The following is a 17,538-nucleotide window of genomic DNA, read 5'->3' on the forward strand; positions in this document are numbered from 1 at the left end:
TTCTATTCACACAACGCGTTTCTGGATATTAATAATCCTTTCATGCACTAACTTCCTCCATGAGTCTGGTGTGCAATGCCTGGTCTCTTAGGGCATCTGATAAACAGGACAGGAGTGAGCACATTGGAGTGGTAATCTCGTCCTAACTTCTTGGACTATGTTCTGGATGTTATGGGTACCCCTAGTGGTCCTTTGTAAGCCATGATTTCTCACACAACTGGCAATTGTTTCAAAGTCCACTTTTTGAGGCTGCAGCCTTGTGAAGTACTTTAATCAGATCATGAGTCAGAGCGCACAAGTCATACACCTGATGGTGTATCAGAGTATATGTGTAAAGGACACAGCGCTGTGTGCATCTCTCGCAGTTTTCACCAATGACTGCAGAGCAGGCAGTGAGTAGGGGGCGTCATCATGGTAACTTCTGCACAGTGTAGTAATATTCAAGCAGTGGCTACTGTTGGCTTATGCACCCAATTTTGCACCTCTTTTATATGAGCAGTGCCAATCCATCTATAAGATATATTATTGGCTTTTGTGTCAAGCCAATAGTTTATATTATAGTGTGTATTAAGATATGCAATGTTAAAAAAAAATCCTGACAAGTCCATATTACTAAACAAGAAAACAGCTAATTTTTTCACTAATTATGGTGATGACTTTTTTTTTTTTTTTTTTTTTTTAAAGACTGACAAATCAACAAAAACTTTATTAATAATGTTTCTGATATTGGTTACAAACTCATGAACACACTTGTAAGCCAGAAGTCTTTTACTGACAGATATATTTTCTGGTTATATTGTTAATTAAGTAGCCACATTTAAACCTTTTTTTATGGTTTGTTATTAATATATCTCCCTTAAGCTTTTTTTAAGTGTATACAGATTTATCAACCTATTAATAACAAATATAAATAAAATAATATTAGAAAACACATAGAAAGGAGCAGGATATAGTCTATGTCACAACTGCACAACCTCTCCTTGGGCAATCCCCTCTGTTATATCCATTAGCCCTAATGGGGATTATAGAAAACATAAAAATCGATCAAACTATACCATGAATGGCCAGATTTATTTTGTTTAATACCCATACTAAATCCAACCCTCTCAAAATGAAAAAAAAAAAAACTAATAATTTACAACTCCAAGTTATAATCCAGTTTAAACAAAATTTGGAAAATAAGTAAACTAAAAAAAAGTTTCACAGAACAGTAAAATAAGAAACGTTTACATTATATGAGCTATAACAGAATAGTCCAGCTAAGATTCCTAGTTTTCCTTTACGATAGCACTCTTTAAAAGTCCCATGTTCAGCCTCTCCAGTTGCTCTTTAAAACTTCCAATCTGCAATGAATACTCAGCAGGCAGTAAGGGACAATGCCCAGCTGGCCCAGTGACTCCTAGAGGCATCATGGGACCAGAACATGGAGTAGGACTATGTGCTAGACAAGAGCTTGTTGAGTTGCTGGTCTCTCTGTGTGTCACTGAAGGTTTCTTTCCTGCATTCTTGATTTCTAGCTTAAACCTCTTAATGTCAGGACCTGTCTCTTCTTCCTGACTTGACTCTAATACAAAGCTGTGTGTCTCTCCTGCTATTTTGCTTCTCTGTGACTTCTCTGGTTGGTTGCTGCTCACAGCCTTTTTAGGCTTCTTTAATTTATGTCCAGAGTTTGGTTGTTTTCTCTTTCTGCCTTCATTTTCGAACAATTTCTTTTGTTTTTCTTTGTGTAAGCGAATATTTCTGAACAAAACATAACATTCTGACTTTAACATTGCCTGCACAGTGCTGTACATTGCCCTATTCTATAGGTCAATGTGATAGTAAAAGCAATTCACACCTCATATAAACAAGACAGGAGCTATGAAAGCAATGGCATATCTGAGGATGGACAGATGTTTTCAGCAGTTTTCCCCTTCTGGGTAATTTTTCTGGTCCATTTCTTAACTATTTTCACAGCCATTTTCTAATCAGATAATTTTTTATTAAAGTTTTTTTTTAAATCATTGATCTAAAACAATCAAAGAACACCCTACAACCCATAACACCCACCCCACGGCAACAGTACCCACCCCCCAAACATAAACCCCACACAAAAAGCCTGTCCAATTCTAACAGTCTGAAAATGGTATCTGGTGTATTATGTCATCCAAAATGAAAAGCATTACAAAGAGAACATCGTATCTGACAAGACCCTCTCCACAGGCACACAAGGACCTCCACCAGGGTACAGGCGGGCAAACGCAACCCATCACACACACACCCCAGAGGGGCAAACATATAGAAACAAAAAGCGACACTGCACAATTCACATATACATCACACTCAAACAAATCTCCCCAAACTGGACAAGCACCTAAGATGTGTGGTCAGATGGGTCATACTTCTGCACCCAGGGACCCCATATGCTGTCAAACCTACGAGTGCCTTGCGTTCGACATAGATCCCCTTTTCTAAACATACTATATGGGTGATTCGAGTGATCAGAGGAGCTTTTGCCAGAGGGCTAGGCCTGATCCAGTACTGTGCATTTAGCTTCCGAGCCGGATACAGAACTTGCAGCATCCCCACCTCAATCCCGGAAGGCTCTTTCCCACATCATATGAGACGTAGCAAACATACTTTAGGGATCAGTGATAACGTAATGTCATAAACAGTCTGTGTATGCCGGAGTACATCAGTCCAATAAGTAACTAAAAGAGGGCAGTCCCATTTCAAATGCACCAGATGAGCCTCCAACATACCACAACGAGGACAGGCAGAGTCAGACCGGTCCCCAATCTTGTGCAGGAACACTGGAGTTTTATATATATATATTGAGATATCCTATTAGCTTCCGACAAAGATAGAGAAGGGGTAAATGCCAGTGCAATGGACCATTTATCAGTAAGAGAACCAAGATCCCTCTCCCACTTGCTTGCAAGCCAACCGGTTTGCAAGTACGCAAGCCAGCAGCTTTACATCAGCACACAACAAAGAAATCGGTCTGTAAGAGCCCGCATGTAACTGACTTTTTACCAGGTTTCGGAAGGAGCACCACTGTAGCTTCTAACATGGAGCGGGGTAGTGAACCCTCCGACACCGCTGACTCGACCACCCACAAAAGCTGCAGCAAAATTACTCCCTAAAACTGTTTATACACCTCGCTCGGTAAACCATCCTGGCCCGGAGATTTTTCATTGGCAGCATCCTGCAAAGCTGTTTCTAGCTCCTCCAGAGAGAGAGACAAGTCCAGCTCGTCCCTCTGCTCCAGAGAAAGAAAGGGTAGACACACCCCACTCACATAATCCTCCAATTCCGCCACTGAACAGACAGTTTTGGATGAGTATGCGTCCCGGTAAAAGGCCAACATTACCCGTAAAATATCACAGTCCCCAGATCATACTGAAGGCAACCTATATACGCCATCCCCTGCTGAGCGCTAGCAATAGAGGCAAGCAGTTTCCCCATGCCTTCTCCACACTCAAAATACTGCTGCTTAGTAAAGAAATGTTAATGTTTAGCTGCAACCTCCAAATAGCATTTATAAGCACCCTGAGCCTCTAAACATACAATAGCCATTGTGGATGGAGCAAGGATGACGTTACTTTCTGCCTCTACCACTGCTTGCTGCAAATGTTCCCCTCTCTGACGAGTACAAGATTTGTGAATGCTAATGTCCCTTATAAAAAAGTCCACGCAGGAACGCCTTCAAGGAGTTCCAAACAAACCAGCATTAAGCATGATACACTCTGTTCTACGCTGACAATCTTCCGCCGTAGACAGCAATTGCATCCAGAATGGGTTCAGCCTCCACAGCAGGTGCACCCAGTCAGCATCCATAAGCAGTTTTAACTTCAAGCAGACAGAAGCACAGCCATTTTCTAGTCACACTGTTAACCTATAGCAAAAGCTACAGTCCAAAAATGGCTACTATTTTGTAAACCGTCCAAAATATAGGCAGAAACTTGGCTGTAAATGGATAAAAAAAAATTAAGAAATAAGAGCCTGACAATGTTGGGGGACATAAAAATTATGGGAGTTTGAACAGGGCCTAAATTTTATAAAATTCTGTAGCAAAAACAGTCATTTTTGTGCCATCTTTTTGAATTGTAATGGCCATTTTACAGTTCTAAAAAAAACTCCCAAAATGCCAAGTGAGAATATGTCCTCACATGCATTATTACATATGCAGCACGCACACACACACACACACAACACAGAATGGAGTAGTCTTAATACATAATGGGGGAGATTCATCAAAACCTGTCCAGAAGAAAAGTTGCTGAGTTGCCCATAGCAACCAATCAGATCGCTTCTTTAATTTTTTTAAAAGGCCTCTAGAAAATAAAAGAAGCAATCTGATTGGTTGCTATGGAAAACTCAGCAACTTTTCATCTGGACAGGTTTTGATAAATCTCCCCCAATGCCTTTAAGTCACAGGTATTTTCTGCCCTTCCATAATATAAAATAGATTTAAAGAAAGATTCATTTACCTCTTCAGAAACAAGGGAGGTCTGTAACATGTCCAGTAAATCCTAGCAGCTGAAGTACCTCTGGAAGGCTGCATTCCTCCAAGACTCCTCAATACACTCCCCAAACTTCTAAAATTTAACAACAACAAAAAACGAGAAAAAAAACAAATCACTAAATTAAATCAGAATTGTTAATTGAATAGAAAAAAACAACAACAAAAAAAAAAGAACTTTTCTAAATATTAGAACAAGCTGGACAATCATTGTACAAGTGAGAGTGACTGCACAGGGCTAGAATTCCTCCTGTAGCAGAAATTACAACATATGTTTAAGGCAAGTGCACCTTCTTTAGCCTGTTTGCAATGATCAATTGGTCGGCAAGCCGAAAAAAGCAGAGATTGCTTTACACAATCTGCGTAAGTCCCACTGACATTACTAGGAGCTGCTTAACCCCTTAACGACGCAGGACGTATATTTACGTCCTGCGCCGGCTCCTGCGATATGAAGCGGGATCGCGCCGCGATCCCGCATCATATCGCGTCGGTCCCGGCGCTCATCAACGGCCGGGACCCGCGGCTAATACCACACATCGCCGATCGCGGCGATGTGCGGTATTTACCCTTTAGAAGCGGCGGTCAAAGCTGACCGCCGCTTCTAAAGTGAAAGTGACCCGGCTGCTCAGTCGGGCTGTTCGGGACCGCCGCGGTGAAATCGCGGCTTCCCGAACAGCTGACCGGACACCGGGAGGGCCCTTACCTGCCTCCTCGGTGTCCGATCGACGAATGACTGCTCCGTGCCTGAGATCCAGGCAGGAGCAGTCAAGCGCCGATAACACTGATCACAGGCGTGTTAATACACGCCTGTGATCTGTGTAAAAGATCAGCGTGTGCAGTGTTATAGGTCCCTATGGGACCTATAACACTGCAAAAAAAGTAAAAAAAAGTGTTAATAAAGGTCATTTAACCCCTTCCCTAATAAAAGTTTGAATCACCCCCCTTTTCCCATAAAAAAAATAAAACAGTGTAAAAAAAATAAATAAAATAAACATGTGGTATCGCCGCATGCGTAAATGTCCGAACTATAAAAATATATCATTAATTAAACCGTACGGTCAATGGTGTACGCGCAAAAAAATTCCAAAGTCCAAAAAAGTGTATTTTGGTCACTTTTTATACCATTAAAAAATGAATAAAAAGTGATCAAAAAGTCAGATCAAAACAAAAATCATACCGATTAAAACTTCAGATCACGGCGCAAAAAATGAGTCCTCATACCGCCCTGTAGGTGGAAAAATAAAAAAGTTATAGGGGTCAGAAGATGAAATTTTTAAACATATAAATTTTCCTGCATGTAGTTATGATTTTTTCCAGAAGTGCGACAAAATCAAACCTATATAAGTAGGGTATCATTTTAACCGTATGGACCTACAGAATAATGATAGTGTCATTTTTACCTAAATGTGAACTGCGTAGAAACGGAAGCCCCCAAAAGTTACAAAATGGCGTTTTTTTTCGATTTTGTCGCACAATGATTTTTTTTCCGTTTCGCCGTGCATTTTTGGGTAAAATGACTAATGTCACTGCAAAGTAGAATTGGCGACGCAAAGAATAAGCCATAATATGGATTTTTAGGTGGAAAATTGAAAGGGTTATGATTTTTAAAAGGTAAGGAGGAAAAAACGAAAGTGCAAAAACGGAAAAACCCTGAGTCCTTAAGGGGTTAAGAGGCATAGAACAAGGAGCTACTGTTTTTGCAACTCTGGGAGATACATAAAAAGGGCAATTCACAGACTACACTGTTTACACAACTAATGTCAAAGAGAGTTACTCAAATTGCGGAAGACTTCAGAGACGGAAAAGTCACTTTGGCTTCCTACAAACAAGCCAGAGGTGGCCGGGAAGCCATGTCTAGGCTTTATTTGCATACCCCTTTAATCCATTAGCATATTCTAAATTATAATGAGCTGTAAGAAACCAGATTACTCACTGCTACTCTGCCCGCTGACAGACTCTAGGTCAGTGTTTCCCAAACATGGAGCCTCCAGCTGTTTCAAAACTACAACTTCCGGCATAACATGACAGTCAAATGCTGTCTGGGCATACTGGGAATTGCAAAAAGGATTCTATACCAAAAAGTATTATGCCATTATACCTCTTAAATGTTTTTGATCTTCTTGCTGGAACTTTATTTATAAATACCCAGGATTGACTATACCAGAGGCTTGGATCTACAATACACAAGGATTAAAGTTAAAAATGTATACATTGAGAGTATACGGTACATATTTATGTCAGGCTAGATATTCTCTCTGATTGTTTGGCCACTGTGTTTGTCATTGATTCTGCCATTTTTTCATTTTTATGGAAACTGCTTTTATTTTATTTTTTTATCCTTTAACTGTTTTTCAATGCCTTCGGCATACCACTCCATAGGTCGGATGCAAAATGCCTGGTCCACAGAGTGTAAGGAGCTAAGTAGTGCACCGCTGTATACAGAACCATAGCCCAGAATTTTGTCACTTCCCTGACTGGTTGGCACCAATTGACCAATCAGGGATCCCAATGGGGAATACGAAGGTACAGTGCTGTGAATTCATATTCCCCCATGCCAACCAAACAGGGCTTCCTCCGGGGAAGTTCATGTGTAAATGCACATATTCCTTCTAAAGTAACATCAACGTTAAAAGGACAGTGACTAGATTCTGCTTCTCCTAAAGTTGTATCCCAGGATGTACCGATTCAAACTACCTTAAAAACTACCATCAAAAAAAAGTTTTGATCAGACCTCCACTGATCAGGAAAGTGAGCAGGAATAAGGGCACACTTTACTTCTTTTTTTTAGCAATCTTGCTATGCTTCTCCACTGTAATTCTATGACAAAGGAAAACAGTAGCAGAGAAGGAAAGCACGCTTCTCCAAGTTCGTTGTCCTGATCTCTGTAAAAAGGTCAAAAGTATATATTTTTTTGTGACATACACACATAGTAACAGTTCATAAGGTTGAAAAAAAGTTCAACCTATGTCCCTGTTGAGTTGATCCAGAGGAAGGAACAAAAAAAAAATAAAAAATAAATAAATCATACTAGAGGTAAAAATTCCTTCCCGATTCCAATTATGGCAGTCAGAATAAATCCCTGGATCAACGTCCTGTCCCTATAAATCTAGAATCCATAACCAGCAATGTTATTACTCTCCAAACAATGCATCCAGACCCCTTTTAAACCTCCAGGAGAGAGTTCCACAGTCTCGCTGCTCTTACAGTAGAGAACCCCCCGTCTTTGCTGGTGCAGAAACCTTCTTTCCTCCAGACAGAGGATGCCCCCTGGTTATCAATAGATTATGGGAGAGATCTCTTTACTGTCCCCTGATATATTTATACATAGTTATTTGGTCTCCCCTAAGCCTTCTTTTTTCTAAACTAAATAACCCTAATTCTGATAATCTTTCTGGGTACTGTAGTCCTCCCGTGTTACCCTGGTTGCCCATCTTTGAACCCTCTCCAGCTCCACTGTGTTTCTTGTACACTGGTGCCCAGTACTGTACACAGTATTCCATGTGTGGTCTGACTAGTGAGGTAGAATTATTTCCCTGTCGTGGGCATCTATGCCCCTACTGATGCACCCCATGATTTTATTTGCCTTGGCAGCAGCTGCCTGACACTGGTCACTACAGCTAAACTTACTGTTAACTAAGACTCCCAAGTCCTTTTCCACGTCAGTCGTCCCAAGTGTTCTCCCATTTAATACATAATCCCATCCCGGATTTTTCTTCCCCATGTGCATTCTTACATTTATCAGTGTTGAACCTCATCTGCCACTTCCCAGCCCAAACCTCCAACCTATCAAGATCCATTTGTAACAGTGCCATGTCCTCTATAGTGTTTACCATTTTACAGAGTTTAGTATCATCTGCAAAGATTGCTACTTTACTATTCAACCCCTCTACAAGGTCATTAATAAATATATTAAATAGAACAGGACCCAAGACTGACCCCTCTTGTACCCCACTAGTAACAGTCACCCAATCAGAATAAGTACCATCAATAACCACCCTGTTTACTATCACTGGGCCAGTTACTTACCTACTTACACACATTCTCGCCCCATTCTTCTCATTTTATGCACCAACCTTTTATGTGGCAGCGTATCAAATGCTTTGGAAAAATCCAGATATACAACATCCAGCGATTTCCCCTGGTCCAGTCTGGAGGTCACCTCCTCATAAAAGCTGATCAGGTTATTATGACAGGACCGATCCCTCATAAACCCATGCTGATACGGGGTCATACACTTTAAAGTTGTTTCACAAAACGTTGGCTTCCAGAAGTTTCATTCCTAGGCTTTGTGTAAGGGAACAGTTACATGAAAACCCCCTTTTTTTTTTTTATTGCCCAAACACTTTTTTTTCTTATTTTTATTTTTTTAACAACCCCTACCAGAAATGAATTTAAAGGGTATGTTTACATGTGGCAAATTTGTTGTAGACCTTTCTGTAAAACAGATTTTTAACCCCTTCCCGCTATATGCATATGTCCAATCATTCGACATCACTGCCGTGGGCAGTGAAGGAGATCGGCGACGGGACCCGGCTATTAATCACAGCCGGAGTCCCGCCGCAGCCGCGATCGCACCAGTTCCGGCAGCATAATCCCCCTAGATGCCGTGATCAGTCCTGATCACGGCATCTATGGTGTTGACAGGGGGAATGCTCTCCCCCTGTTCAACGGTGGCGGCGCGATACGATCGCGGGTCGCCGTTTGTTGCTATGGCAGCAGGTGGTCAGATCATGACCTCCTCTCTGCCTGCTACGGAAGCCTGTGAGATCCAGCCAGAGGCTGGATCGCACAGGCTGTAGTGTCTGCAGCTCATCAGGTTATACTGTGCTGCAGTACAAATGTATTGCACTATAGTATAACCTGTAAAAAATTTAATAAAAAGTTCTTCAATAAAAGTATGAAGTGTATAAAAAAAAAAAAAAGCCCCTTTCCCAATAAAAGCCCTGTATTATCACCAAAAAAGATCAAACACATTATGTATCATATACATAATAGGTATTGCCACATCCGGAATGACGTGTACTATAAAACTATAATGTAAATTATCCTGCACGGTGAACGGCGTTAAAAACGAAAAAAGGGCAAAATTCACCAATTTTGGTACAAATCGCGGAATAAAAAAGATCAAAAAGGTAGCACAAAAATGATACCAATAAAAAGTAGAGCTCATCCCGCAACAAATAAGCCCTTACCCAATGGCGTTGGACGAAAAATAAAAAAAGTTATGGCTGTTGGAAAATGAATGGCAGAAAAAGAATTTTGCTCAAAAAAGGAAAAAGAACATAGAAAGCTATATAAAATGGGTATCCCCATAATCGTACTGACCCACAGAATAAATATAACATCACTTTTACCGCACCGTGTACAGCATAAAAAAATGTTAAAAACGCCTGAAATTTTCCAGTTTTTCACAATATTTTGGGGTTTTTCACAAAAAATGCTGCATGTGTCAACAAAAATGCACCACTTATATAAAGTACAATATGTCACGAAAAAACTATCTCAGAATCGCTCTGCTGAGAAAAAGCGTTCTAAAGTTATTACCATTTAAAGAGATACATGTCAAATAAAAAAAAGGGCCTGGTCATCGAGGTAAAAAATTGGTCTGTCCTTAAGGGGTTAAAAATCCATGCACAAGCAAAAGAATCGATTCCATTGACATGGAGGATTTTCAATCCCAGAAATTTGTGCAATTCCCCATAGATGGAAATGTTTTTTTGGAGAGTCCAACAACAGAACGAAGATGATCTTCCTTTTATCAGCTAAAGACAAACAAAACAACGTGCTCCCTGGTGTGACTACCTCCAAACACTGGAAATAAAAGTTTTTTTGAAACCACTCACCAAATGTGGTTGCGCATATACAGGCACAATACACATGAAGGTAATATACGAATATATGGTGGGATTTATCAAACATTGTGTAGAGGAAAAGTTGACCAGTTGCACATAGCAACCAATCAGATCCCTTCTTTCATTTTTCAGAGGCCTTTTTAAAAATGAAAGAAGGCATCTGATTGGTTGCTATGGGAAACTTTTCCTCTACACAAGGTTTGATAAATCTTCCCCATAGTCTTCTTGTGGCTGCTGGTGCTCCTTAGTGCACAAGGCACGACAGATCCCAAAAATGACTACTCCACTCACAAGAAGCCAGTGCGACTTGGAAACCCGTTGTACATTTGTATTCTTAAATCAATTTTGGTGCTGTATTTTACTGGATCCTGGCAGCGCCCATTATTCCTAGTTAGTTAAAGAAAATCTCTCACAAGTGTCGCCTGCACTAACCTGTCGGTACAGACAGGTAGTGCAGGTGACACTGATGACAACAGTACTTACCTTGTCCCGTTCCGTGCCAAGGTTTCCGGCAATCCTCATTAGGATCTTCAGCTCCAGGCCCAAATTGGAGCATAGGCAGAGTTTAGTGACGTCACCACTGCTAGCAGCAGGACCTAGCAGAGAAAAGCAACGGTGATGTCACTAAGCTCCTCCCATGCTCCAAGCCAGGCCCGGAGCTGAAGATACCGAAAAGGAACCACAGAATAGAACGGGACAAGGTAAGTACCGTTGTCATCAGTGTCACCTGCACTACCTGTCTGTACTGAGAGGTTAGTGCAGGCGACACTGATGACAGATTTCCTTTAACAAACAATAATGGGCGCTGCCAGGATCCAGTAAAATACAGTACCAAAACTGCTTTAAGAATACAAACGTACAACGGGTTTCCAAGTCGCACTGGCTTCTTCAGGTATGATCCTTTCTGCAGCAAAATTCCATAGTGTAAACTGTGCAGCTGAATACCCTTTGACAGCAATGGGATTTTGCTGCACATGAATTTCCAGGGAAATTTCAAAATTAAATTCTGATAGAAAATTTTGAAGTGTGAACCTACCTTATTGTTCCATATTTGTAGAGTAAAACCGGCTCCCCATGAGTGTTATACAAACATTTTTGCGTCCATTTTATGGCTGCAAGTCTTGGACGGACCATGGGTCTTGATGACCTGAACTGACAGCTGTTAGGATTGTGGTTGGGCTGGGACTTACAGATGTAATATAGACACAAAAATGCATCCCTACTTACACTAGTGTGGTAGCTGACAGACTGAATAAAGGCACTGCTTCAGACTAACCTGTAGTGTTTGGGTCTTCAATGATGGGATTTCTTTTTCTCACTTTCTTGTAAAGATGTTTACAACCTTTGCACAAACGCTGGATATCGCTCATCTTGGACTCACCAGACTGATAGCCATGGACTGCATGAGAAGTGTTCGGGGAACATTTAGACTCACGGTCATCCTGATACACATACTCATCAACTATTGTAGTGACACAGTTGTGTACAGAAAATGCATAGTTTGTTTCTTGATGCATTTCTTCTTCTACAGACCAAATTTCTCTACCTTGACTAAAGGTTGTAACATTACCGGTGGTGGATTTTAACCTTATCATCTCATCGTGATGCTTATAGACGTTTATGGCCGAGTGCTGTCTGTTTACAAGGAAGGTTTCTGACTTAATATTCATTGTCTGGTTCTGACTAGCAGTGCAAGAACTTTCACGTTTGCTCATATTTTGTAGTGACCGATTTGAGGTTTGCTTCAACTGCTTATTCTGTATTATTGACTGATAGCTATGAGACAAAAAATATATAAAAAAAAATCATATATAAATTACTTATCTGCAAAGATGCATTCACATATGGGTCTGACAATTTAAGTTATGTATACAGTTATACAGTATACTACATTTATAGAATCCCTTAAAGTTGATGTGTCATTAGAAAATGACCTATAAACTTATGTTAACCCCTTAAGGATGCAGGGTTTTTCTGTTTTTGCATTTTCATTTTTTCCTCATCACCTTCTAAAAATCATAACGCTTTCAATTTTATACCTAAAATTCCATATTATGGCTAATTTTTTGCGCCACCAATTCTAATTTGCAGCGACAGCCATTTTACCAAAATATCCACTGCGAAGCAGAAAAAAGAAATTCATTGTGCAACAAAATGTAAGAAAAAATGCCATTTTGTAAATTTTAGGGGCTTCCGTTTCTATACAGTACATTTTTCAGTAGAAATGACACCTTATCTTTATTCTGTAGGTCCATACGGTTAAAGTGATACCCTACTTCTAAAAGGCTTGATTTTGTATTACTTAAAAAAAACAAAAAAAAACACAAACATAACTACATGCAGGAAAATGTATATGTTTAAAATTATCTTCTGACCCCTATAAAACTTTATTTTTCCGCATACGGGCAGTTATGAGGGCTCATTTTTTACACAGTGATCTGAAGTTTTTATCGGTACCATTTTTATATTGATCGGACTTTTTGATCGCTTTTTATTCATTTTTTCATGATATAAAAAGTGACCAACAATACGCTATTTTGACCGTGCAGTTTAAATAACAATATATTTTTATAGTTCAGACATTTCCACACGTGCCGACACCACGTTTATTTTTATTTACAGGTTTTTTTTAAATGGGAAAAGGAGGGTGATTCTTACTTTTATTAGGGAAGGGGTTGAATGATCTTTATTAACTTTTTTTTCCACACTTTTGTTTTGCAGTGGCTATTACACTGCACATACCGATCTCATACACAGATCATTGCCGTGCATTGACACAGCAAAGATCAGTTATCGGCGGTTGATATTGCTCAAGCCTGGATTTCAGGCTTGGAGCAATCAATCGCCGATCGGACGTGACGGAGGCAGGTAAGGGGACCTCCGCTCGCAATCTAGCTGAGCTGCCGGGAAGCTTTTACTTTCATTTTAGACACAGCGATGTCTAAAGGGTTAATAGCGCACGGCACACTATTAGCCAGGGTCCCTAGTGTCATTAGCCGGTGTGACCCCACGTTATATACCGGGACCGGGCGCAGGACGAACAGGTACGCTCTGCGTCCTTAAGAGGTTAAACATTTTAAATCATTTTTGGTGATTTGTTTTCTAATTTACCATTTTACCATCTAGATTATAGAATAATCTTAGTTTTTATTCTTGCTACTAGGCCTAATATTAACCCTTAAGAGGGAGTACTCCGGAGGAAAAAGTTGGAATTATAAAATACCAATAATTCGGTTTTCATGAGTCCATCACGACAGCACCACATGAGATTGCCCCACCAACCTGCATAGGAACAGGAAACACACAGGTTAAAAATGCCCCTTCCATTAACCTCCTAAGTGTTTATTACTAACAGAGCAAGGTATACATATATAAATACATATGTCAATAAAGGTAGGAAAAAACGAGTGCTGTCGAGTTGGACTCATGAAAACCGAATTATAGGTAAGTTATAATTCTAACTTTTCAATTCGTCCCTCACGACAGCACCACGAGACATACCAGATAAATGGTGATTTAGGGAGGGACCATGACTTGCAGCACCTTACAACCAAATCCAAGGTCCTGAGAAGGGGCTACATCCAGCTTATAAAGTGTGTGGAGAAGACCATGCTTTGCAAATCTGTTTGAGCGAAGCGGAAGCTTTCTCAGCCCAGCAGACAAACGGCCTGGGTTGAATGAGCTATAATACCCACTGGAACATTGCAGACTTGAGCCATCTAGAAATTTCATTTCTTATGCCTTTTTACCCTTATTTGGGCCTTGAAATTGAATAAATAGGTTAGTCTTTCCTCCAAGACTTAGTAACCTCCAGATAATGCAAAACTACTCTTCTTACATCCAACTTATGAAACTCCTCTTCCTTCTTATTCTTGGGGCTGTTACAGAAGGATGTCCCGAGACCTGTGAAAACTTTTGGGAGGAAAGCAGGATTGAGTTTTAAGATTACTTTACCATCCAACACTGTAAGGTAAGGACTTTCAATGTTTCAATGTTTTCCAAGTAAGAAAACTGACAGAGGATTCAGAAAAAGGTCCAAAAGGCTTTCCAGTTAGGGATGACAGAACAAGGTTTAAATCCCAAAGTGGAGTAACATTAGAGATCTTTAATTAGGACATTGCTGTAAAAAAAAAAAAAAACGTTTAATCCGCTAATGTTTTGCAATGCATACATCAAAGAAACAGCCCAAGGCAGCCATTTGTACTTTAAGAGTACTCAAGGATAGGCCCATATCAAAGCCATCCTGTAGGAAGTCCAAAATTCTAGGAATATCTGGATTAAATAAATCTGGAGGAGAAGAGCCACACCAGGAAGAAAACTTTCCACTGTTTAAGATAAATAGATGAAGTGGAATCTTTCTTGGGGTGGGTTTACACTACGATTTCACTGTACAGGAACCGGATTCGGCTGGCGGGGAGCAAAAATCGGGAGCTCCCGCATATCAGCCAGACTCGGCTCATATCTAATTCATTTCAATGATCCGACCAGAGTCAAACAGTTACTCTGGTCGGCTAATTTTTGCCCCGTATACGGTTTAGTGACAGGACCTAAAACCTCGACATACCACGGTTTTAGGTCTGGTCAGAAAACTGGATACAGAGCAAAAATGAGCCGACCGAAATCACTGCAACTGTCGGCTCATTGAAATCAATTACATGTGGGCTGGGTCCGGCTGGGATACGGGAGCGCCCGGTTTTCACTCCCCCAGCCGCATCTGGTTCTCATATAGTAAAATCGTAGCATGAACCCACCCTTAATCTTTAGTTCTAACACAAGTCTTTCAATAGCCAATATGACAGCTGGAGATTCTATAAGTCCTTGTGATACAGAGGTCCCTGGCTCAATAGGTCGTTCTTCTGAGGAAGGAGAATGGAATCCACTAAAGAGATCTTTTAGCAGACTGAACCAGCTTCTCTTTGGCCACACGGGGCTATGAATATAAATTTTCCCTTTCCTATTCTCACCTTCTGAAGAGCTCTCATAATCAGTGCAATTGGTGGAAATGCATATGCCGGGTTGAACGACCAGTTTTGTTGAAGGCCATCCACTGCATCTGGATTGTTCCTTGAGTTGAAAGAAAAAAACCAAAACAAAAATAAAGATAAAAAATTAAAATCTATGAACTTTGCAATTTTTTTTGCTTTGCAAAGAGGTCCATTTCTGGAGGACCCCAAGACTGAGTTAGGGATAGAAAAACTTGCAAATTCAGAGACCATTCGCCCCGGATCCAGGACATGATGAAAAGCGGCCTCTGAATTGTCTATTCCCTTCAAGTGAACTGCTGACAGAGATGCCACATTCTGTTCTGCCCAATGAAAAAATCCTTTCCGATAGAATCTTCAAAAGGTGTGTGCCTTGTTCCACCCTGATGATTGAATAAGGACACTGCTGTAGTGTTGTCCAAGTAGACCTTTACATGAAGACCCTTTAGTAACATCTTTGAAGCTTTTAAAGCTTTGAACACTGCCATCAACTCTCGATAAATTGAGGAACAGGTCTGTGTTTCTTGAGACCAGGGACCCTGTTACTGAAGATCTCCCACTAGAGCTCCCCAGCCCCAGAGACTAGCCTCAGTTGTCATAGAAATGGATGGAAGAGGAATCCAAGGAACCCCATAACAAGGTTCTCCTTTAACCACCACTTTAGGGATCTCTTTACATGGAGAGATAACTTCATTTTGTTCTCCAAAGAGAACTAATAACTTTCCCAAGTCTTCAGGATTTGTGACTGAAGTGTTCTTGAGTGACTTCGACACCAGGGCAATGCTGGGATGAAAGATGTCATAGACCCTAGAAGAGACATGGCTTCACGCAATGTAAAAGTTTCCTTCCGGAAAACATCTTTTATTTTCTGCTGTAGAGAAGATACTTTTTCTGAAGGAAGAAAAGTATTTTGTACCTCTGAGTCCAGAATAATGCCCAAAAACCTCTAGGTTCTTGAAGGGATGAGATCAGATTTCTGGAAATTATCCATCCCAGATCTTGAAGGCATGACACCTCCGATGGCCACATTGAGAGAGAAGATGATAAATGGCAGTGATTAGATCTACCAGTTAAGGGATTATAGTGATCCCCTCTTGCCTTAAAATGGCTTCTACTTCCACCGTAACCTTCGGCGCCGAGGATATTCCGAAGGGCAAAGCTCTGAATTGGTATTGTAGAACTTTTTTGTCTATTTGTACTGCAAATCTTAGATACTTTTGATGAATCTGGTAAAGAGGAAGATAAAAATGAGCATCTTTAAAACCGATTGTTGCCATCAAGGCATTTTTCTGAATTAAGGGGATGGCAGATTTTAACATCTCCATTTTGAACCTTTTGTATATTATGCATCTGTTTAACCCTTTTAGATTTATAACTGTTCTGAAAGATTTGTTACCAGGAAATAGTTGGAATAATGGCCCAGGCCTAGTTCTGGCTGAGGAACCTGCATAATAGCACCAAGGGATAAAATATCTTTTATTCCTGATAAAAGCCTCATATTTCCATCTCTTCATCCTAGATTTGTAATACGAAATCTTGGAGCAGGAGGGAAGGCAAACTCTATTCTGAAGCTAAAATCCAGAGAGTTCAGAACGAATTGATTTTTTAAAAATATTCACTCAGTGGCTACAAAACCGAGCAAGCCTTCCCCTCACCCGAAGACAGTAATTTTTTTTTTTTTTTTTTAGAGGAGGGGTTAAGCAGAAATATTCTACCTTTACCTCCCTTGGGGTAGCTCCATCTGCCTGCCTTACACCTTTCCCTTTATATTGCTAGTTTTTGGGAAAGGAACGAGAATTACTTTTTTGTTTGGCAATTCTCCTCAGGGAATCTCTTTTTCCTTATCCGCAGCCTGTTGCAGAGCTGCCCTGAAAGGGAATACCACAAAGCTAGCTCTTTGAGGTAGAGCCCCCTTAATGCCTTTCTCACGGATTGAGCAGATGTGCCAACCATACAAACTGTGGCTAATTTTAACATAGGATGCTAAAAGAAGAGAGAAGCAGGATGGCTCTCTGATCTGTAAAGAACGAGCAGCTAGTGAGACACTAAACCTTAAGTGTAAAAGTGAAATGGGGGGGAAAAAAAAGCTGTAGGACTAGCGCTCAAGGTCTATAAATATAAGGCACATATACAAAATTTAAATAAGATAAAATGTATTAGATAAATGAATGGTATGTATAAAGTATATAAATGTTTAAAA

General features: G+C 40.4%; 1 protein-coding gene across 4 annotated transcripts in view; it reads right to left on the reverse strand.

Moving 5' to 3' along the window:
* Positions 1–678: 678 nt before the first annotated feature.
* Positions 679–17,538, reverse strand: part of LOC130284685 (uncharacterized) — a 31,075-nt gene continuing 14,215 nt past the window's right edge. For 2 of the 4 annotated variants that reach the window (XM_056535319.1, XM_056535320.1), the window contains 4 exons: positions 11,633–12,132; positions 6,603–6,678; positions 4,473–4,580; positions 682–1,740 (listed from right to left, as the gene is read on the reverse strand). In XM_056535319.1, coding sequence (XP_056391294.1) covers positions 1,269–1,740; positions 4,473–4,580; positions 6,603–6,678; positions 11,633–12,132 — 1,156 coding nt within the window. In that variant the 3' untranslated portion in view covers positions 682–1,268. Of the gene's footprint in view, positions 1,741–4,472; positions 4,581–6,602; positions 6,679–11,632; positions 12,133–17,538 lie in introns of all 4 variants that reach the window. The other 2 variants (XM_056535318.1, XM_056535317.1) reach the window with 2 other exon arrangements.

Source organism: Hyla sarda, chromosome 8 (genome assembly GCF_029499605.1).
Source record: "Hyla sarda isolate aHylSar1 chromosome 8, aHylSar1.hap1, whole genome shotgun sequence".
Classification (NCBI taxonomy): domain Eukaryota; kingdom Metazoa; phylum Chordata; class Amphibia; order Anura; family Hylidae; genus Hyla; species Hyla sarda.